The sequence below is a fragment of the Bombus affinis genome, chromosome 16 (assembly GCF_024516045.1).
Source record: "Bombus affinis isolate iyBomAffi1 chromosome 16, iyBomAffi1.2, whole genome shotgun sequence".
Taxonomy (NCBI): Eukaryota; Metazoa; Arthropoda; class Insecta; order Hymenoptera; family Apidae; genus Bombus; species Bombus affinis.
This window is the reverse complement of record NC_066359.1, coordinates 5,812,951-5,833,582: the sequence shown is the minus strand read 5'-3', so window position 1 is coordinate 5,833,582 and position 20,632 is coordinate 5,812,951. Positions and strand designations below refer to the sequence as shown.

At 30.0% G+C, this 20,632-nt stretch overlaps 6 protein-coding genes and 1 long non-coding RNA gene across 16 annotated transcripts; 2 read left to right on the top strand and 5 right to left on the bottom strand.

The window, feature by feature from the left end:
• Positions 1 to 957: 957 nt before the first annotated feature.
• Positions 958 to 6,854, bottom strand: LOC126925307 (putative uncharacterized protein DDB_G0282499). 4 transcript variants are annotated; one of them, XM_050740702.1, is made up of 8 exons: positions 6,706 to 6,854; positions 6,160 to 6,276; positions 4,811 to 6,045; positions 4,533 to 4,745; positions 4,322 to 4,477; positions 4,022 to 4,082; positions 3,679 to 3,807; positions 958 to 3,540 (listed from the first exon to the last, which is right to left on the bottom strand). In XM_050740702.1, the coding sequence occupies exons 2-8, from the start codon at positions 6,260 to 6,262 to the stop codon at positions 2,951 to 2,953; spliced, it is 2,487 nt and encodes an 828-aa protein (XP_050596659.1). In that variant the 5' UTR covers positions 6,263 to 6,276; positions 6,706 to 6,854; the 3' UTR covers positions 958 to 2,950. The 4 variants fall into 4 exon arrangements, with proteins under 4 accessions (XP_050596659.1, XP_050596660.1, XP_050596661.1 ...); XM_050740703.1 differs by having other exon boundaries at positions 4,322 to 4,468; XM_050740704.1 differs by having other exon boundaries at positions 6,169 to 6,276.
• On the top strand, positions 6,313 to 8,678 carry LOC126925334 (uncharacterized). The gene is made up of 4 exons (XR_007713868.1): positions 6,313 to 6,539; positions 6,637 to 6,718; positions 8,048 to 8,184; positions 8,246 to 8,678. It is a non-coding gene; the product is annotated as an uncharacterized LOC126925334 (long non-coding RNA).
• Positions 6,598 to 10,425, bottom strand: LOC126925309 (zinc finger protein 678-like). Of its 2 annotated transcripts, XM_050740707.1 has the most exons (7): positions 10,300 to 10,425; positions 9,545 to 9,843; positions 8,709 to 9,340; positions 8,352 to 8,645; positions 7,736 to 8,296; positions 7,240 to 7,675; positions 6,598 to 7,033 (listed from the first exon to the last, which is right to left on the bottom strand). In XM_050740707.1, exons 2-6 carry the CDS (start codon positions 9,812 to 9,814, stop codon positions 7,240 to 7,242), a joined length of 2,193 nt encoding a protein of 730 aa, XP_050596664.1. In that variant the 5' UTR covers positions 9,815 to 9,843; positions 10,300 to 10,425; the 3' UTR covers positions 6,598 to 7,033. The 2 variants fall into 2 exon arrangements, with proteins under 2 accessions (XP_050596664.1, XP_050596663.1); XM_050740706.1 differs by lacking the exon at positions 6,598 to 7,033 and having other exon boundaries at positions 7,124 to 7,675.
• On the bottom strand, positions 9,989 to 12,051 carry LOC126925320 (spindle and kinetochore-associated protein 1-like). 5 transcript variants are annotated; one of them, XM_050740731.1, is made up of 6 exons: positions 11,857 to 12,051; positions 11,677 to 11,785; positions 11,485 to 11,606; positions 10,952 to 11,408; positions 10,746 to 10,903; positions 9,989 to 10,452 (listed from the first exon to the last, which is right to left on the bottom strand). In XM_050740731.1, the coding sequence occupies exons 2-6, from the start codon at positions 11,762 to 11,764 to the stop codon at positions 10,240 to 10,242; spliced, it is 1,038 nt and encodes a 345-aa protein (XP_050596688.1). In that variant the 5' UTR covers positions 11,765 to 11,785; positions 11,857 to 12,051; the 3' UTR covers positions 9,989 to 10,239. The 5 variants fall into 5 exon arrangements, with proteins under 5 accessions (XP_050596688.1, XP_050596686.1, XP_050596689.1 ...); XM_050740729.1 differs by having other exon boundaries at positions 11,677 to 12,049; XM_050740732.1 differs by having other exon boundaries at positions 10,746 to 10,885; positions 11,677 to 12,035.
• Positions 12,052 to 12,166: 115 nt separating this feature from the next.
• LOC126925326 (transmembrane emp24 domain-containing protein bai) lies at positions 12,167 to 14,330 on the top strand. The gene is made up of 5 exons (XM_050740741.1): positions 12,167 to 12,469; positions 12,654 to 12,798; positions 12,878 to 12,948; positions 13,596 to 13,722; positions 13,817 to 14,330. The coding sequence occupies exons 1-5, from the start codon at positions 12,299 to 12,301 to the stop codon at positions 13,936 to 13,938; spliced, it is 636 nt and encodes a 211-aa protein (XP_050596698.1). The 5' UTR covers positions 12,167 to 12,298; the 3' UTR covers positions 13,939 to 14,330.
• A 2,779-nt stretch (positions 14,331 to 17,109) lies between these two features.
• On the bottom strand, positions 17,110 to 18,997 carry LOC126925327 (mpv17-like protein 2). The gene is made up of 4 exons (XM_050740742.1): positions 18,329 to 18,997; positions 17,766 to 18,208; positions 17,501 to 17,626; positions 17,110 to 17,377 (listed from the first exon to the last, which is right to left on the bottom strand). The coding sequence occupies exons 1-4, from the start codon at positions 18,351 to 18,353 to the stop codon at positions 17,357 to 17,359; spliced, it is 615 nt and encodes a 204-aa protein (XP_050596699.1). The 5' UTR covers positions 18,354 to 18,997; the 3' UTR covers positions 17,110 to 17,356.
• Positions 18,998 to 19,485: 488 nt separating this feature from the next.
• Positions 19,486 to 20,573, bottom strand: LOC126925333 (60S ribosomal protein L37). Of its 2 annotated transcripts, none has more exons than XM_050740754.1 (4): positions 20,456 to 20,573; positions 19,867 to 20,002; positions 19,688 to 19,772; positions 19,486 to 19,609 (listed from the first exon to the last, which is right to left on the bottom strand). In XM_050740754.1, the coding sequence occupies exons 1-4, from the start codon at positions 20,456 to 20,458 to the stop codon at positions 19,558 to 19,560; spliced, it is 276 nt and encodes a 91-aa protein (XP_050596711.1). In that variant the 5' UTR covers positions 20,459 to 20,573; the 3' UTR covers positions 19,486 to 19,557. The 2 variants fall into 2 exon arrangements, with proteins under 2 accessions (XP_050596711.1, XP_050596712.1); XM_050740755.1 differs by lacking the exon at positions 20,456 to 20,573 and adding an exon at positions 20,153 to 20,320.
• Between the last annotated feature and the right edge of the window lie 59 nt (positions 20,574 to 20,632).

Here is a 20,632-nt window from a genome sequence, read left to right as displayed (position 1 = left end):
CGTGTTGTATTTTTATTAAATTTTAGTATACTATATTTTTATTAAATATTAAATATTTTATTCGTGCTAATCTTACATAATTTGTCATTCGGGTGACCTACACAGCATAAAATGTGTTAGAATGCACATTAACGTGACCTTAGCAAATTTTTAATTCAACCTGATTCATGACTTTTACTCTGTCCAGAGTCTTAACCTAATTGTGGCAATATCCTGTTTAGGTATTCTATATGTAACTTCAAATTTATCTTCTTCATAAATTATGGCACCAGCCTCTTATAAAAAAATATTCCTGGCTGACTAGTAATACACCAATACCAATTCTGACTGTTGCAACTAGTATTAAGACCAATCATTACTGGGAAAGTAATCAATAATTTTGAGTACATTTTCCATATTATATTTATTTTGTCGTATTCTTCAGTAGTTCTTTTCGGACAATGTATGTTGCAAGTATTTGTTTAAGCTACTCTTTGCATGCGAGTTCATAAAAATTCATTCCTGCTAAGAGCACACATCTCTAGTGCGACGTATATGTTCTTTCACCTGTTATTTTGCTGTTCATTGGTTGCGCACCTTGCCGGCGCAACAGTGAGCCGCACAATAAAAGGTTTCTCTCTTCTTCTCGCGTTAACTCTCTTCCTTCATGTATACGGGCACACGAGTCGTGACCTTGTGGCATTTGGTACCTGTCCGTACCAGTCGGCGCACGACTACGCCTGACGTGTATAACGATGGACATGATTCCACTGGCAAATTAGTAATTTTCCTAAACTTTTCATAGAACAAAAAAAAAAAGAAAAGAATGTATTATATTCTATACTATATAGGTGCCCCTTGAACCATGAATGTGTGTATATGCACTTTAAAGTAATATGTGTGAGTACACATATTTATGTTAGCATCATTTTCAAGCAGTGGTTAATATAATATTTGGTATTGATTCAATACGACTAATAAAATAAAAATAAGAGTTTTTATTGACACAGTAGAAATAAGAGTAAAGTATTTCCATATTCTATGTGTAAGTTTTAAGACTAGTACCAATTCAATGACACAGGCTTTCCCTCTAATCTATCCTGTATGTAAGAGAACATTGTTCTTGCGTAGAAGATTTTCAGCAACACTGAATGATTACAGAAGCGATTATTAAAAAATAAAAGACTGTAAATATCACCATATCACCATTTTTTTATATATTAATTTAAAAAATTAGCTGTGTGCACAGAACATAAAACAAATGTAATTAGATAATAAATACTTATAACAGAGTAATTATAATGCCTAAGATATAATATTAAAACACAATTAGATAAAATTAATAACGTTTTAACGTATTAACGTTTTTACAATTAGAATATACCATTTGCTTAACACCTTGGACATTTTCTTTGATAATAGGATTATAAATAAAATATATAATATATCTATTATATAAAACGCCCATAATCGCCTCAATTCCTTTCAAATCTTCCACTCAAGATTAATCCTCTCCTTGCTAATAATAGAATATCTGGTTGGGCTTTAAATCATTATACTATAGTAAGAACATTCAGTCTACGAAAAATAATAGTTATCAAATGTCAAAGGTATAAGCAACCCCTATTAAGTTTCTCACGAATACTTTTATATTTGCCTACGATATCTTATTGTTATTATTTGTTAAGTCACTTTTGAACGCCAAGTATGTTCATGACAATTCCCTCTGAATGTAGTATTGGTAGTAAGTCTTAACTCGAGTATCGAATATTCGATATCACTAACTATCTGTAACTGTGGTGCGGTCAGGTAGTACAAACTTCACTGAAATAACAATTGTTAACAGTTCGATTAATTCGTTACTTTCAGGTATTATCCTCTTTTCACATGGATAAAGAATACGTATATTTTTAATATGCTTTACAAAATAAAAATGCGTATATAAAGTATAATTTTTATGGAGGCATAATTGAATACAAAATTGAAAAATATTTTTTCTCAAAATAATAATTTCTTTCTTAATCAACTATGAAACTAACTTGTGACATTGTAGTATGCCTCCATTAACAATTTCTGGCTGCACCACTAACTTACTCATTCTTACACCTGTTCACGGAACAGAGTCAGTACGTATAAAAGATTAAGTACATTCTGCTTACAAAGCTTACAAGCACGTAAATAATTAATTAGCAACACATATTATATCAACAAACTATACCATAATTAAAAAGCAAAGTTGAAAACAAAAATATGAATTATTTCTAATAAGAACTTCACCATATATCAGTGCAAGAGTTCTTTTATTATCTAAAACAAATATGGTTAGAAATATAAATTTAAATTTAGTCATACTGTATGTATAATCATACTGTCTAATCATATTATACAAGCTACTTTAAAGTATACATGTATTGGTCCACATCTGGGAGCAAGAAATAAAGAAGTTGGGAGAAAGGTCGAAAGATATCCATACCTGAGTTAAAAGAAATAACATAGAAAAACTGTGTATTACATACTATGAGTGATGTTTTCATTACTAATACTCGGAAGTGTCTAGAGATCTGGAAATGATCACATCTTAAATGATAAAATATTATGACTCCATTTCGTGAACAAAGTAATAAGGTTCTATACCGCCATTTTATCATGCAAAAATGATAGAAAATCTGTATTGTGGAATAGCTCCTTTTTATGAGCAGAAAATAAACATCCATCGTCTCGCATATCCCATATCTCTTTTTTACCTTCCTGAATGAAGAATACAGAATACTTTATCAGTCAGTGCTTTTTTTTCTTCTTTTTTCAGGGGGAAAATATAGGTTAGGATCAAAGGTCGGCCCAAGCGCGGGTTTGAAAGGTTAGCGGAACGTCTTTTCTCCTTCGTCTCTACGTCTCATCAATTTGTCCACGGGACAGAGTGAGATCTATCGAATGTTCTGACCTTTCAAACTCGCGCTCAGACCGACGTTACTCAGCCAGGCATTTTACGAGTTATAACGCCCATTTCGCAGGCGAGCTGCTTGTGTTCCCGATCGAGCATCAAAGTTCTAGCGCTGAGGAACGAAAGATCCGGCAAACGGTTTAATATCCTCGCTGTTTCTGGCTGAATCGGCATTATCCGACCGAATCTATCCATTACTACGTGCTCGGATCCGGATCTCTTGGTCATAGGCTTGCCACGGTAAACGTCTCCCGTCGTCGATTTCTCCGCTGATGAATACTGTTTGTCACTTGACGGAAACGATCTCTCAACCGACACGAATTGTCTTTCGCTCGTGTACTGTTTATCAATTGATAAAAACTGCTTTTCTATTGGTAGGCATTGTTTCTCCATTGGAATGCCTCTTTGAATACTTGTGCTCTTCTGTTTATTTCCTGAGTCGAGATCAGTTTTCCTCTTCCATTCTGGTGCACGTGGAACAGGCAAAGGTTCGATCATTTTCGAAGATTGTGAACGTTTCGTATTCTGTGACTTCGTGATATCATTCTCCAGAGAATCTATCGTCTCCACTTTTGACACTGAATTGCATCGTTCCCGATTTACATTTACTTCTGGGATATCTGTTGTTTTGTAAAAGATTTCATTTGAAAGCGGTGATTTTGGATATAGATGTGTATTACGATAGAGTAGAAGCATGCAGTAAAACAATCTAATGTGTCTGTGTGTTCTGGCTATACAAATACAAGCCTAAGACTTACGATGATTAATAGGATTCCTTGCGCTACTTGGTCGACGATAGGATTCAGAATTGGTGGAGTTGTGGGATGTTAGTAGAGGATCGAAGGGACACAAAAAGTCCAGAGGTAGAAGAGCAGATAACCCACCACCTAGATTACACGATTTATCAAAGAATATTCCCAGTAATTAGCACACTTTACACAAAACATAATTGCAAATGCAAAGTGAATAAAGCAATTAAATATTTTTATACTAAAATGTGAGGTACTCCTTTATTTGTCTATTAAAGAATACCTGATATTGTAGTAGCAAAATAAAACTAATGAAATTGTAACATGAACATACATTGGTCTGAATACTTACTAGCTTCTAAGGGATTAACAAGCCCAGAACTATTCCAATCGAATTGAGCAGCAGGTACTTCCTAATAAAATTATATCAATATTAATTATGATCAAATATACTGTGTGCAATATTATTAATTATTAGTAGAATACTACTTAAATAATCAAAAGAATTTCAGAAACTATTTAATAATAATTTTATGAAAACCTAATTGAAAGTTTAGTACTTCTAATTGTCATCAATAACAAGATTCCATGAAATCTTAACTAGGGAAAGATGTAATCGCTTATCCGAAGAGCATTGTATTTAAAAACTTACTTCTGAATTAGTTGAAGCTTGGGATTTGCTGACATTCGACAAAGCAACTGGTTGAGGATCAGTTGTGGCTTTGATTGGCTCTAATGGAGTAAAGCCAAGATTCGCAGCAAATCTTGGAACATTCGGGTTCCATCTCGGCCCGAATAACTGCGAGTTCTTAAATTTAATCTTCGATCTATTGTACCATTCTATACAAGCAAATGTTACTCACGATATTACGAGAATCAATACCAAGAGAGTTTAGCAATACATTGTTGCTGGAACTGTTTGTCCATTGGTACGTCAAAGCATTCGTTTCCTCAACATTTTTAATACTCTGCCAGACTTCGTCCACCTCACTTATCAATGGCTGTATCTCAATCTCACATTGCTCAGAGTCCATTGAAAACATGGTAGTTATTATGTCCTCTATTTTGTTAGCAGCCTAAAGAAAATTTATGCAAATTTCTAGTAGTTGATTCAAAGAAGATAAATATAAAAGAAACTCACGCTTTTATTTTCTATTCGACAAATTGACTCTTTTAGACTAATTTGCGACTGTTCTACTGAAGGCTGCTCGAATGTTGTTTCGAAATCACTGAAATCTCCAAAATCATCTTCCTCGTTTTTTTTATCAGGTACATTTGTTTCATCTAGTTTCTCGAATTGCGTATGCTCGGAGAAATTTGTAAAATCACCAAAATCGTCATCTTGAACTAGCATTTCTTCTTTCTTCTCTCCCGTTTCCGTGGAATAGTCAGGAAACTCTGGCTGAAGTGTGGCAATTGAAGTTTCCAACATAGAATCATACTTGAAGTCGCTAAATTCTTCGTTTGGACACTTGGAAATATCTGGCAGTGGTGCAGAGTAATGGTCATCTTCAATCTCAGAAAGCTGAAGATCTGTGACAATTTCATGTTCCATTTGATCTTTCAAAAAAAACTCCTTATTTGAGTTATTAATGCTCAACTCATTTTCAATAGGACTACAAAATACTGAATTTTTAACATTTACAAATTCCAAACCGTCAACTTCAAATGAAAAGTCATCTTCTTTAATAGATACATTCAGATTTTCTACAGATTTATCTTCTAATTTCGACTTTACGATGGTATCTTCTGAATCCAAATTCGAATCTTCTTTATTTTCTCCATTGAAGTCTTTGTTTAAACTGTTTACATTATTGGACGTGACTCCAGAGTCTTGAATTTTAAAGCAATCTGCTTTCGAAATATCTGTAGATGCATTGCTATTGGAAATCCAATTTTGTGAATCTTCATAATCGTAAATAGCATCGTTTAATGACTGTACCGTGTCAGGAGCGGCGGTCGGATCTTCTAAATCTAGACTTAAAGGTTCTATATCTTCTAAATTATTAGCTTCCCTCTTGTTTCCTTCAAAGCTATTGCTTTCGCTGTTTAAATTAACTCCATTAGAAACCCCTCTCTCTACAATAATTTCTTTATTATTATTGTTCACATTTCCCAAGTTCTTTTTGCTATCATTTCCTATGATTTCATCCAACTTCTCAACTTCTGTCCCGAATTTAATATTATTTACAGTATCATTTATTTTCTCAAGTATTAAAAGGTCCTCTGTAATTGTCGGTTTTGGAGCGACATTTATTTGAGAATTTTCTGGAATTTCTGGAATACCATTTACTCTCGGCGAAGTATGTTGAGATGTTAAAGGTGTTTGGACTGGAGTTACAAGCTTATGCGGTGAATCTGATGATACAGATAATCCTAGAATATAAATATTGATATATAATAGAAATGTATACAACATTATATATTTTCATAATATCATATTGTATAATTTTATTATATATTATATATTTTTGTAAAAAATGTAATTACCATCTATACCTCCAGTAGTAAAATCTCCAAACTCATCTTCCTCAGAGTCCCCTAGATTGTCTAAAGGAGGAGGCGTAGAACTAACTAGCGGAGGAAATGCCATTCTTCATGGAACTTCTGAAAAATGATATTTGTCTTCTTATGATTGAAGAAGAAAACTATTATTGTATAAACTTTTTGCTATTTATATAAAATATTTATGTCTATTTCTTAATATAATTCATCAAGTGAAATTCTTGATACTTGTGTTATCAAAATCAAAACATTTGCCGTCAACATTTTTTATAATTTTATTTAAAAAGTAATAAAAGCCCTATGAAAAATACAAAATTCTCATTTTCATTGTGATGATACGCATATGTCAAATTGAATTAGGTTAGGTACGTGTCATTAAAAATGACAATAAATATTGAATAAGGTAATTAGAAGGACCATCGATTGAGTTTTAACTGATCGTTATATATCGTTTTATTATAGTATGTAGGTCGAAAACAAGATCGGTGAACGTTGTAATTGAAATTAAAAAGTGATCGAACATAGACTTACAAAGGAGTGTCAGGTACGTGGAGCACCTTATGAAATGATTTTTATCTGTAGTTCGTCATCATTTCTATTGTAACGAAATCAAACCTCATACGTGTGCAATCTTTATCAGTAACAATTGCACTTGTTATAGTCGTAAGATTCAGTGGTACGAATCACGAGACATCGGTCGTATCACCTGTTCTATACGTGTTGCATCTGCGCACCTGTTCGCGCTTCTTATCGCGCCTAATTTTAAAGGAATACAAATTTAAATCACTTTACAATATCAATCATTCTTTTTCTTTCCTTTTACGATATTCCTTTCTTATACATCCAATATTTACATAACCTTAAAAGAACAAAGATTCCTAAAAGTAATTGATATGCATAATTCATAACTTTTTTTTCTAAATATAATTTATAAAGCATTACCATCATAAAAATTTTATTTACATTTTATTAATCACAACATAACGTTTGAAAATAATTCATTACAACAAAAGATTATCATAAAGTCTTTATATGAAAGTATTTAATAATTATATTTAACTTAACCTATTTTGTGTCTTGTTTGGCAATATGTTGTGTTCGCCTGTGTTTTCTCATGTCTCCCTTTTGTCTAAAGCATCTTCCACAAACATCACATGCATGTGGTTTTTCACCAGTGTGAATCTTTATGTGGTTGTTTAAAGCTTCTGTTCTAGTAAATGCTTTTTCACAATAGTGGCACTTGTATCTACGATCCCCTCTATGTATTAGCCTATGTTGGTAGAAGACAGAACCAGTTAAGAAAGCTTTGTTGCAAACATCACATTTGAATGGTCTTTCTCTTGTATGTTTTTTCCTAGTGTGGTCTGCCAGATCTGGCTTTATTGTGAATCTCTGGTCACAATATTCACAGGCATAGGGTTTTACACCCATGTGGAACCTTTTGTGGGTCCACATATGACTGGATTGAGTGTAGCTTTTACCACAGATATTGCAAACATATCTATATAAGAATAAAAAATCATAAAAATTACAAAATATTAATATAACTTAATATACGTACGGTCTTAATCCACTATGTCTTCTTTTATGAGCATTCAGAGAATTTGCAGTTGGTAAAAGACTACCACAAATGTCACATGGGAATTTGGAGCATCTGTACTTTCCATGTTCTTGGAAATCTTCTATAGTCACAAAAATACTTCCACAGAGTTCACAAATGAACTTCTCTTTGCTCTTCTCTGATCTTCTAGGCACTGGTTGGTGTCTCTTCTGCTTATGCTTATAAAGCAGAGATAGTTCCTTAACATCTCTGTCACAAATCTCACACAAAAATACTACTAGCACTTTGAATATTCTTGGGTGTTCTTTCCAGTGAAGAACAGCCTCTGCGAAAGATTTGAATGTAGAGTTACAATGGTTGCAAGAGTATGGTTTCTCAATAACGTGAGATTCTCTATGAGTTTTTAAATGATCCATATCTGCAAAGTGGCTGCTACAGAATTCACAATGGTATAATTTCAATACTTGCATCTCTTCTATAAGACTAATTTTCTCCTCATGTTTTTTGCAGTGTTCATCTGTGGATTCGCAACTTCCAAAGACTTCACCACAACGAATACACCTATAAAACATAACTTGTTGATTACTGAAGAATAATACGAAAACAAATATACTACCTCCAAATAGTTTGACTGTTTTCCAAAATGATGCTGTGCCCAGCAATGTGTTTATTCAGTCTTGATTTCTGTGTGAAACTTTTTGAACATTCTGGACATTTGTATGGCTTTTCTGGAAGATGAGTTACCACATGGCGTTTCAAAGTGTATCCATCACAGAACCCCTTGGAACAAACTTCGCATACATGAGGTCTTGTTTTTCCATCCACACATACATGTTTTTTTAATCCTTCTTGATTTTCAAATAGTTTTCCACATTGTAAGCAAGATACTCTACCATCTTTACAATGATATCTGCAAATAAAATAAATGGATATATTACTTAAATTTTTCTATAATAATTTTTCTAGGTAATACCTCTTATAGTGATAAAACAATTTTAATTCCTTCCCAAACGTAATTTTGCAAATTTCGCAATACAACGCTTTTGCATCTTTATGAAAATGTTGATGAAACTGCAATCGTTCTTCAAACGTGAAAGTTGCGAAGCATATATCACACTTATAAGGTTTGGAAGTACATTGTAAATTAGGTTTGCATTTATGCTCATCAAGAGTCTCTTTTGTATGATACAAATTCATACAAGCTCCACATTTCAAATATTTCTGCTTGGTACCCAAACAGAACAAAGTTATAGATTCGTTTTCTGGTTCCTCATTCTGTTCAATATTAATTTCATTAGGAATCTGTTCCTCATCACTACTCTCAAGAACAATATCGCTATCATACAGTTCAACATCTTTTCTATTCTCTTTATCTTCTTTGTAAATTCTCATCCGTCCTTCGACACACAATGGACAAGAATCAATATTCCCCTGAGAATTTTCTTGAATATCATTTCTAGCATTATTGAAAGAATGGTTTTGCTTTAAAATTTCAAGGAGAGTTTCCTCAGCTCTGATACACTGAACATCGAATTCATTGCACCAAGTAATCTTTTCTACACATGTTGGACAAAGTTGTTTGGGGAGAGGATCAGTTTTCTTTACCTATGGAAAAGTTCATATTTAATGATCATATTTAAAAATTTAATTATTATAGAAAAATTCATATGCATAGCAACAAAAAAAATATAAATTCCTTCTGTTTCATTTATCTATAAGTGATCTTAATGTTTTCATTTTATTAATTATACATTTACATAAAATTAGTATAATTTGTACTAAGGAGTAAAAAATTCAACAAATAATTACCTTAACACTTAAACATGTGTTTATTTTATGCAAAAGTTTCAAAGATTCGCCAAATTCGGAATAGATGTAAATCGGATGTAAAGTTTCTCCAGCACATAAACGACATAAAGATTTTAATCGATTTTGTTTATCGGGATCCGGAGCTAATTCTAAAATTTCATTCGAGGAAAATGGTTCCTCCTGGGACCAAATAATTGATCCTTCGAATTCATCAAAATCATCTTCATGCTCGCTTAATGTGCTAATCGACTCCGTTCTTCCGCTATTCATGTTGGAAGAAATCTACTAATTCTTTTTATCTAAAAATTTAACATTAATAATCGTTTATATTTTAAAGAAAAAACATATTATACAATAAATAAAAAGTTACATAATCATGAATTTTCGCTCGAACTGTTTGATTCTTGAGAAATATCCTATATAGCAATAATAATTTTCGCGTGCTTTCGTGTTAAATGAAAAATATTTTATTATTTACATTTTTTAAATTTTACATATAATATTTGAAAAATTATTCTCATAACATTAATTATATATCATTTTTCTTCAATATATTAATCATTAAGTTGAGATTTTTTGAATATGCATTTTTTACAATTAAATTGTTAAATTGATGTGTAATTTCTTAGTTGAAATAAATTATTATTATACGATAAGGTTACTATTAAATAATACAAAAAAAAAAAATGATAGTTTTAGACTATCTTATCTCCACAAGTGGAGCGTACGATCGAAATTATTTCAGAGCAGATTACCTCGTTCCTTGGAATTGAAAAGGGAAGAATTCTTTCATGGCAAACTAAACTTGAGTCTTCGTTTCGTCGAAACAATTCGACAGGGAGTCTAATCTTTATGAGTTGAGTGTTTCTGATAAACACGCTCCCACGACGACCGAAACAAAAGCGAATCTTAAAAAATTTTCGTAGTTTAAGAACGTTAGGAGCTTATTTCTCATCATTTAATATCTTAGTTATACATTTTTAATCAAATTAATTTGAGTAAAACCTTGATATTAAATTTTAAAATAATTATAAGAAATAGGATATTAGAAAATATATTTTACAATAGTATCAATTAATATAACTAATAGATGCACAATTGCTAAATTACATTTTTACTCTTTTTGTACAATAAAACATTCATTTATTACATAATGTCCTGATTTATTACTATAATTTAATTATTATTTTGGTAATATTACATATCGGACATCATTTTTTATCCTGTGCTCCCTTAATCTTTTGCAATGTCGTAGAACTATCATTAGATTTAATTTGAGTTTGTCTAATTTGGATTTCGTTTGTCTTTCATAATCTTCACCAGTGAAGAAGTATACATATTCTAAAACACAATTTTTACCTTTAATAATAAAATATGTACTTCAGTTATGTAAAATAGAAAACTTACTATTATCATTACAGATGTCCATTTCCTGTTTTTTATAGTGTAAATAAAGATTCAAATCGCCTTGTTTTCTAGCATGAGCTTTCCCCAATGATAAAAACATATATTTTGCTTTTAATATTTGATTGATGGTATTTATAAAGTTATTGACTGTTTCTAAAGATTGTCTCCCAATAATGTACTTTGGGATTTTACTGAACTCATCCGTGCCTATCAAAGATATCATAAGACAAACTTCAGGTTCGTTGAATAATACTTTTTTACAGTCTATCATTGGAGTTTCTTGTTTTTCTCTATTGTCAGTTATTACTGTATGTACTGGTGTGAATTCCTCTCCCGCCATGCTTCTTAATGGTAAGGAATTTTGAGTTTCATAATAATCATGAATCAACTCAGATGGAATATTTCTTTTCATGTGATTGATTTTTTTACTCACAGCTTTGATATGTAACATTAATTCCTAAAATTTTTAGATCTCTAATTAAAACTTATTTAAACTCAAAATGTGTAAAAATATAAAGAATTAAGAAACATACTCTACATTGATTATTCTGCTTCTTCATTTCATCCAATTTTTGCCTCATGATTTCTATATCATTACATTTCTGTGAGACTGCTGTACGCATTTTAAGAAGTTCTTCTTTCATTGCATCTTTGCCTGGACATAAAATTAAATATAAATATTGTAATATAAGATATTAAATTAAAGAATACAAATTTAACCTTACTTTTAACAAATATCGTTGCAATTTCAAGATCTTGCAATTTTTCACATTGTCTTTCCAAAATTTCTTCCAGTGTGTAAGAAGTTGACATTTTAATATATGTGCTTTGCAACTAGTAAATTGTTAAAAAACAATTGTTTATGAAATAACTTAGGAGAATAGATATAATTTGTTAGGTATTACCTGTTATTACAAATAACGGTCACTTTTCTACTGCCGTTTATAAACTTCAAATTCAATTCAGCGTGGTTTACAAATGGCGCGCTTGTCGGCGTCGGTTTAAAAACTTAAGGTAACCCACAATTAGCCGTTTTTCTTTGTCAGTTGTAGGTAGCTTTAAAACTGTATTTGAAGCTTTAAATTAAGAAACTAATGCTATATAAAGAGTTAATGATTCTTAATAGGATTGATTATTGTATGATTCTTATATACTAATTAATTAAATTTTGAATTTTTATGAATATACGCCATGTTCTTGTTTTCTATCATATCACGTGATTAATCCAAAATACCTAATGGCTGCCAACTCATCAGTATGTTGATGGGTTACAGTTGATTTCAAGTATTCTTGAGAGATATTTCTCTTCGAAATTATTTAACATAGTTTAATGAAACTCCTTGAAAAATGCGAGGTGTAATATATATTTTCGTAACGTTACTTGTGTATGCACACGGTATCAGATTTTACCTTGAGCCGAATGGTTTCAAGTGCTTAAAGGAGGAAGTTCAAGCAAATGTTTTAGTTGCTGGAGAATATAAAGTCTCTGTGACACTAGATGTTAAAACCGAATACATTGTAAATCACCAATTTTCTATCATATTTATTTTTTTAAATGTATATTGTATACAAAAATTATGTTGAGGTTATATTAGGTTAACTTCTCTTAACTCACATATGGAGAATTGAGTTGTTTTTCAATTTTTAGATATCAAACTGCAACAAGAATTGAACAATGTAATAACTTTTTGTAATTTTATAGATAAGAGATTCAAAAGGAGATGTTCTTTCGAAAAAAGATGATATTCCCCATGGGAAGTTGTTGAAATTCTCATTTGTCACAGAGACATATGATACATTTGAAATTTGCTTTATGGCACATTCCATGCTACCATCTTTTTCAGGCAGTATGTATACAGATACATAATTCTAAAATACATTATGTTTCTTTGTATTTCATTACCTAAACTTAAAAATGTGTTTTAGATACCAAACAGATTAAGCAAGAGATCTATTTAGTCACAAAACGTGGAATTGAAGCAAAGAATTATGAAGGAGTAAGTTCTTTGAATGATTTTAATATATAGATATATCAAATTGTTTTCATCAATTTGATTTTTAAATTATTTTTATGTAACAATTCTGTTTCATTCTTGATAAAGTATGTATTAAATATTTCATAGGAATTGACAATCCCTAATTTTACCCTAATTTTTGATTTATAAAAGCAAATTATGTTTCCTCCCCTTTTCTTTTACATAATATGAAATATTGTATAAAAAATATAACATTTTGTAATATATTCTATGGATTGTCAATATCTATCACTTTTAGCAAAAGTTTCAAGGATAAACTTACAGTATTTCCTATCTTTTCTTTGTTTTATATGTGGCTTGTATGGGCACACAGTTGGTAATGTAGCAATATTGCTTTTATTAGTGACCACCCATATGGCTTTTAATAGCATGGGTTTTAGCATGAATTAGTTAGCACAATATCTGAAAAATTTTGTTTAGAAAAAAAGTTACTTCATAATATTTTAATAAAACCCAATTTTGTTTTTAATGGAGTTTGAGCACAGATTTGAGTTTCCTAGACACAGGCTTATATTTTATATTAAATTGTGTTTGAATTTTAATTAATTCTAAATCTGGAATTTGACAGTATGAAATAACAATTAACCAATTAACTACTTTTATTTAAGATTGGTGAAGCAGCAAAGCTTAAACCTTCTGAAGTTGAATTAAAACGTCTGGAAGACTTATCAGAAGCTATTGTCCAAGATTTTGCTCGAATGCGGAAAAATGAAGAAGAAATGAGAGACACAAATGGTACTATAAGATATAAAAATAACTAAATATCTTTTTTGTTAAACCCTTTGGCGGAATTAAAAAAGCATTTAATTACCTTTCTTAAAATTTTCAGAGGCAACGAATACACGCGTACTTTATTTCAGTATATTTTCCATGTGCTGGCTTTTGGTTCTTTCAATCTGGCAAGTCCTTTACTTAAGACGTTTCTTCAAAGCGAAGAAGCTCATAGAATAATTAGTACATAGAAATAATGGAATTTGTCAAAATTGTTACAATTTTTACACTTTCCAAAATTTTATTTATTTTTTGTTCTTCAGTAAATGATTAAAAACTACTGTCATAAAATTGTGAGAAAATTGTCTCACTTAAGTTTTGTATACTCAAATTTGAATAAAAAATAAATAAAGTAATAATGAAATAATTGTAAAAATAATTTAGTAAATTATATGTGCCTTTAAAATTATTATTTTATTAACTTACTGTATTGTAATACAAGTTTATGAAAGAGAGATTATGAATAAGATAATATATTTTATAGGTTATATTTCATTTATTATCGATTTTGGTGAAGGACAAATTTTAAACTGTATTTTATTTATTAACCTATAATAAAAGTTTAATATATATTCTTAATTTTTATTATTTAAATATAAGCTATAATATAATATTCTAGTATATTATTTAAAAAATTTGAATCAAAGTTCGATTTATTTCGATTTATTGTGAACTTAGTAATTTAAACATAACCTACATAAAATCGTCGTAAACTGATTGTTTTGAAAAAAGTTCCTTCGTATATACTTTAGAAATTTTGTATTATATTATTATAAAGTGAAAAATGCAGGAAACATCTACTGTAAAGAGCATGATTAACAATCGAAATCGTGATTGTTTGGGCTGTAGAATTTTCAGTGGCTGCGGTCTTATTGGTTCCGGCTTATATGTTGCATATCATTCAAAAAAATTCCAGAAATGGACTGGAAAAACGACAATGTACGCAATTGGAAGCGGTAATTTATCAATTTGTTTCTACATTTTTCTATATTTAATTTGTAAAGTATTTTCACGTATCACATGTTTTGATATATCTATGTAAATAAACTGTATATTTTAGTTAAGAATTAAGTCGTTATTGGATATCTTTTAACAATTACATTAGTCTGAGATAGTATTTTTTATTATTTCTACAAACTTCATTCAATTTTGAATGAAATAAATTTGGCTGATAAACAAACTTTTGAGGTTAGGATATTTTCGACGAAAATATATATTTTCAAATTTATCAATGTTAAATATACAAGGCTTATGAAAGTATTGGTACACCTAGCACAGAAAATTTTAAATCTAAGACTATTGTGATTATATGAGTAAAAGTTGGGACCAATCTGAAAATATATGTAGAATTTACAGGACATATATTGTAAAAATTTATTTAATTTATAGCTGAATGTACAACAAGAATAATAGTCTTAAACATATGATTAATGCTAATGATGGTCTCACTAAAGAGACCATATAGATATAATAATAATATAGGTTATTTTGATGATCTTCGGAAGTATATGCCGGCAATAAATCAGTGCAATAAATATCTTGTCGTTTCTATATTCTAAGTTAAGAAACGTTAGAGTATATAGGTTGAGAGAGCAGAAAGTGAAATTAACTTTGCTGTGGACTCAACTTTTTAAAATAATATATACAAGATATACTACTAACAATATAACGGCTTTTTCATTCTCGATTTTTTAATTTAAAAATTTCTATTCTGCGGCTCGCCTGTTTATTCCGGCGTACGTATATACTGATTGATCAGCATAACGATTACACGTTCCAACTTCCTCGCCGGGGATTAGCCGTCATTGCGATGAGCCGGCTCCGATGTGATTCTTCCTTCCTGGGTTTTTTCGCGGCGATAACGGTTTCACAATAGTTTTCATTTTTAACCTTGCGCCGTCTACACCGCTAACATACACACACACTCACACATATATCCAGTTCCTAAAATATACATTTTTAAATTTGTTCCAAATTTTACTAATACGTACATGCAATCACAACAATCGTGACTCATGACTCGTTACAGTGCTAATGAAATTTCAGAATATATTATATAATATATTCATAAAAGTTTTCTGTGTGTATTCAAATACTTTCACAAGCCAATATAAATTATAATTTATGTCTGACAATAAAAATTTTGCGAAATTTTTCCAGCTTTAATGCTGCTTGGCACTGCACGAGTTTTGGACCTCCCTCCATTTCGCAAACAATTTAACCATGGATAACTCGTAAACGAATATTTATTCAAGTTTCATTACTTATACAAATGTTTTGATATCATTTTGTTATCTGTTTTTATATTTTTACTATAACTATGAAATATAGATACAGATATAGTTATTTGAAAAAACATTGCATCTATTTTCATATTTGTTTTTTTATGTAAAAATAAATATGATCACTAACTTTTTTTAACGTAGATTAGTAAATCTGTTTAGAAGCTAATAAAGAAACGGTAAACAAACAATATTAACGCAATTTCTATTACAAAAGATATAATTTTCGCAGTTGACTGAATCGTTATCATCATCAATTATATTTCGATTCTAATTAAACTAGACTATTATTATGCAAATCCTCGAAAATTTTATCGCGCCGGATCAATAATTTTATTACTGAAAATGTTTTATATAATTTTTGAATATTATTCTATTTGTGTAATTAACTAGAAATTTGGCCAAAACTAATGCAAACCATAGAAGAAATAAACGAATATGAAATCTGTACAGCAAAATGAATCGGTTTATTATTGTTTCAGTTAAGAATTAGATACAAAAATTGACTCCAGAGAAAATTCTTTACCCTTTAATACTTATTTTTATTGTAATAGAATTTTTGTAAATGCATCGATATCTATCTGGCTGTCTTGTTTGTTGTTAGCTCGGTTTATTATTTATATTTACACGCGAATGATCGCTGTTTGCTCGCTGGCGACCGACGGCTTAGAAGATGTTTTGTAATCCCATTGTCGCCAAATGACAAACAAAAGCTGTCACTCTAATAAATATGTTGCATCCGATGGACTGTTGTAACGGACGATAAGGAAACGGAATAAGAACTTCTCCAAGATGCATCAGACGGTTGCACATCGATAAATATTGATAAACATCATTCGGACTTAAGAGATCGAAAATTTCGAAACTTTCGACGCCAGTGTAAATCTTGATGATTAAATAAGTGCATTAAGTTAAATAAGCATTGGCATGGTTTACGTATGTTTAACTGTAGTTAATTTGTTTAGTTTCCATTCGTTGCCAACTGTTGATAAATATTAGCACGTGCTTAAAATTATCATCTAATTTCAACTAATAAGCTATAATAGGATTTTGAAATTATAAACAATACTTTTCTTTTTATACAAAAACAAATGTTTCTTTATTTTCAATAACATTCCTTTCGTGTCGAGTATTATACATTCTATATGATAATTTTTGTATTATTCGGTGGTAACATATATTTAAAAATATATATATAAATATATATATATATTATAAAATAATAATAAAATTATATATATATTGCAAGTTATGGATAATCATGCAAAAAAATTATAATTATTTATAATCTGTACAACAGACTAGCTCTAAGATGTTTATCCCTCATACTGCGCGTCCTGCAATAGAAAAAGTAATAAATACATTAATAAATTATATAATAATAAAGATAAATTTAATATATTTTGTTAGAAAGTTAATCAAGAGGTTTGTAAGAAATTAGACATGTAATCGAAACTTACATATTTAATGTATGATAGAAAAATGTCATAGATCATTGTCATAAAATTGATATAGAGCACCCTATAGTGTAGGGGTACGAATAAGAAATTAATGCACTGTGTTGGAGGCCAAAAGCAACAGTCAACCTGAGCATAAATAGAATAAAAAGGAAATTATAGTTATAATACATATATAGCTTGAATGTGCCATGAAGGAAATATAATAATAGTTCGGGAAAGCGAAGTGTGTGTATGTATATGTATATATATATATGTATATATGTACCTTCCACGTATCGTACAATTTCAGTTTCATTTCTTCGCGAATCTCCTCCATAGTGCGGTGTTCTAAAAGACCAAGGCCAATAAAAAATATTCCTAAACAAGTTGGACTGGCTATACTTTGGTCTAGACAGGTCTTTTTGATAACGGAGAGTACAGTTTTCCCGGGAACTACCCTATCCAAAATCATATAGAACCAGTGATGAAAAGGACCTTGAAGTAGACCCACAATAGTCATATTTTTAGTCCTCACATAATCGTGCATATATTTGTCAGAATCTTTTGAGTTATGAAATTTTTGTTCTGCATGTGGGGACGCTGCCATAACATATGTTCTAGTAGGTAAACATTTATGCTTTCTCAAATATTCATTGCGTTGTTGGAGGACATCCCCTGCCGCCATCATCAAACCACAACTCACAGTGTTGGTCACTAAAAGATACTTGCCTAAAATTTGTATTAATGATTATAAATTACTATAATTTGAAGTTACTTGAAAATTCATTAATATTTGTCAAGGTTGTACAAAAATTTGAAAATTTAAATATATTAAATATTCGTACTTACCAAATAATTTTTTCCACACAGTCATTTGCGTACTAAACTTAGTCTATTAGATAATTATTTTTTATTATTAGCCTGACTTTTTAAATATTTATATATTAAATTTATTTCTTCTGTATTTTATTTAAAATTCTTTTTTACTATTAGATAATCATAGAGATTTTAATTTTTCGATGCTTGTGAAGACGAAAGTGTTGTCGAACGTGATCCAATAACATACCGGCTCCGACTAACTAAAAAGCGAATACCTTTTACATAGATTTTCAAAACAGATATAAGTTACCGCTTTGTAATATAAATCTGCGCATTACTGAATATAAATTTGCGAAACCGCGGTTATTATAAGATGGAATGCAATCGAAAGTTGCGCCGCGTCTGCGCGGTAGATCTATAACCCCACCATTCAGCATTTTCTACTTGTTTGAATATTTATCTTTCCATAATCCTTGTTTGGCAAAAAGAACTAACTTAATTTTGGGCCACACCAAATTTGTGATTTCTCTTTGATAACATATGATAATTTTTTACCAAAAGTCCAAAAATATTAGTTTTAAGGCGCGAAAATCATTTTTTTAAAAGTTGTGCATATAGAAGTTTATGCATATTATACAATCTGGGCATACATATCTTTTCACTACACTGTAGATTTTTTATGCATTTATAGGAAATTAAAAAATGTAAAGAATGCATACAATATGCAAAAATATATGAAAGTATAATACCTTTTACAATATTTAATAAATAAAACAATTTTGTTCATAGGTTCCATTTCTTAAATTATATTCATAAAAATATAATTTTCCACGAATATGCACGGTTTAATTACAACTTACAGTAGTGGATGAAAAAAAAGTCTAAGTAATTTATTTGTGTACTATGTATGAATTTTATATACACATAACTTGTTAAATAATGACCTACACACTTTAAAATTAGTATTTTTGAATTCTACTCATATTCATGTCACTCATATAAGCTATTAAATATTATAACAAAAAGTCACAAAAACCGAAGATAGATCTAATCTAAAATAAAGATCAGGCAGCGAAAATACGACTATTATGATGATCTGTTATTTACTGTAGTTGCTTAAAGGTTTATATCTCAACTACTTTTAATTAAAATGGAATTGCTATTGACGTATATAATATACAATAGGCTTTTAGACTTTTTAAGTTATTTATTATAAGTCAAAATTTTATAGATATATAATACAATGAAAGAAATTAAAATTATTTAGTCTGAACTGATTTAGGTTTTGGCAAACCTTCCCTAAATCCATTCCTAGAAAAAATAGAAAGTTGTTTTTTCATTATTCAAAATCAACCACTTATTTGCTTTTTATTTTAAGTTTATACTTACTTGAATTTACGACGGACAATTTTTAAGTAACGCATACGGCCGGTCCCTGTAGTCTTTCTCCTTTTAGCTTTTATGGACCAATTATCTATAACAAAGTTCAAAATTTTTTGGGTAACTTATGAATAATATTCTGAAATATAACTACTAGAATTTATTGTGAATATAAAGTAAAATATTACATGATCGCATTTTTCTCTGAGGATATCCACATTGAGCACATTGTGATTTTTGGATATGGTACGAACTACGACCACAACGCCTGCACAATGTATGTGTCTTATTTCGCCGCTTACCAAAGCTCGATGTACCTTTCGTCTGTAAAAATTAATAAAATTGCTAATTACAAAATCATTAAATACTAATACTAAAAGTATTTTGCCATTTGGGTTAGGTTTCATAAACTTTAAATAAACATAACCTCAATTTGTGCGTAAAAATATTAATATATTTCAGAAATTGCCGTACCATAATTATACCTCTAAAATAAATTTATTTAAAGTAATAAAGTATTTGCAATAGGTGCAATAACCAAGATTTCAGTCGAGAGATTAGTTTGAAATCTGATGACGAGTCACAAACATTTGTCACATAACCTCAATCATCGTTTATTCACATTAATAATATACTGATACGACACATTTACATCAAAACTATGACTTTTTAATATTTTTAAATATTATTTAAAAAGGCTTGAAATATTTTGCAAGAAAATAACTTTTATGATCGTTTTAGAATATTCAGATTTGAGAGATGCGAGTATACGCTTACCATCTTGCACGAAGGAACAGTATAAGAAAGAAGGCTATTCGTGTTCCAATTCCACACGGTCCTTTTCCACGCAGTCCTTTATTCAAACACACAGTGGTTCTCATTTGAATATTAATTTTACACAACACAAAAAATTTTTTTATTTCTACATATTTATTGTGTATAATTTATTAACTT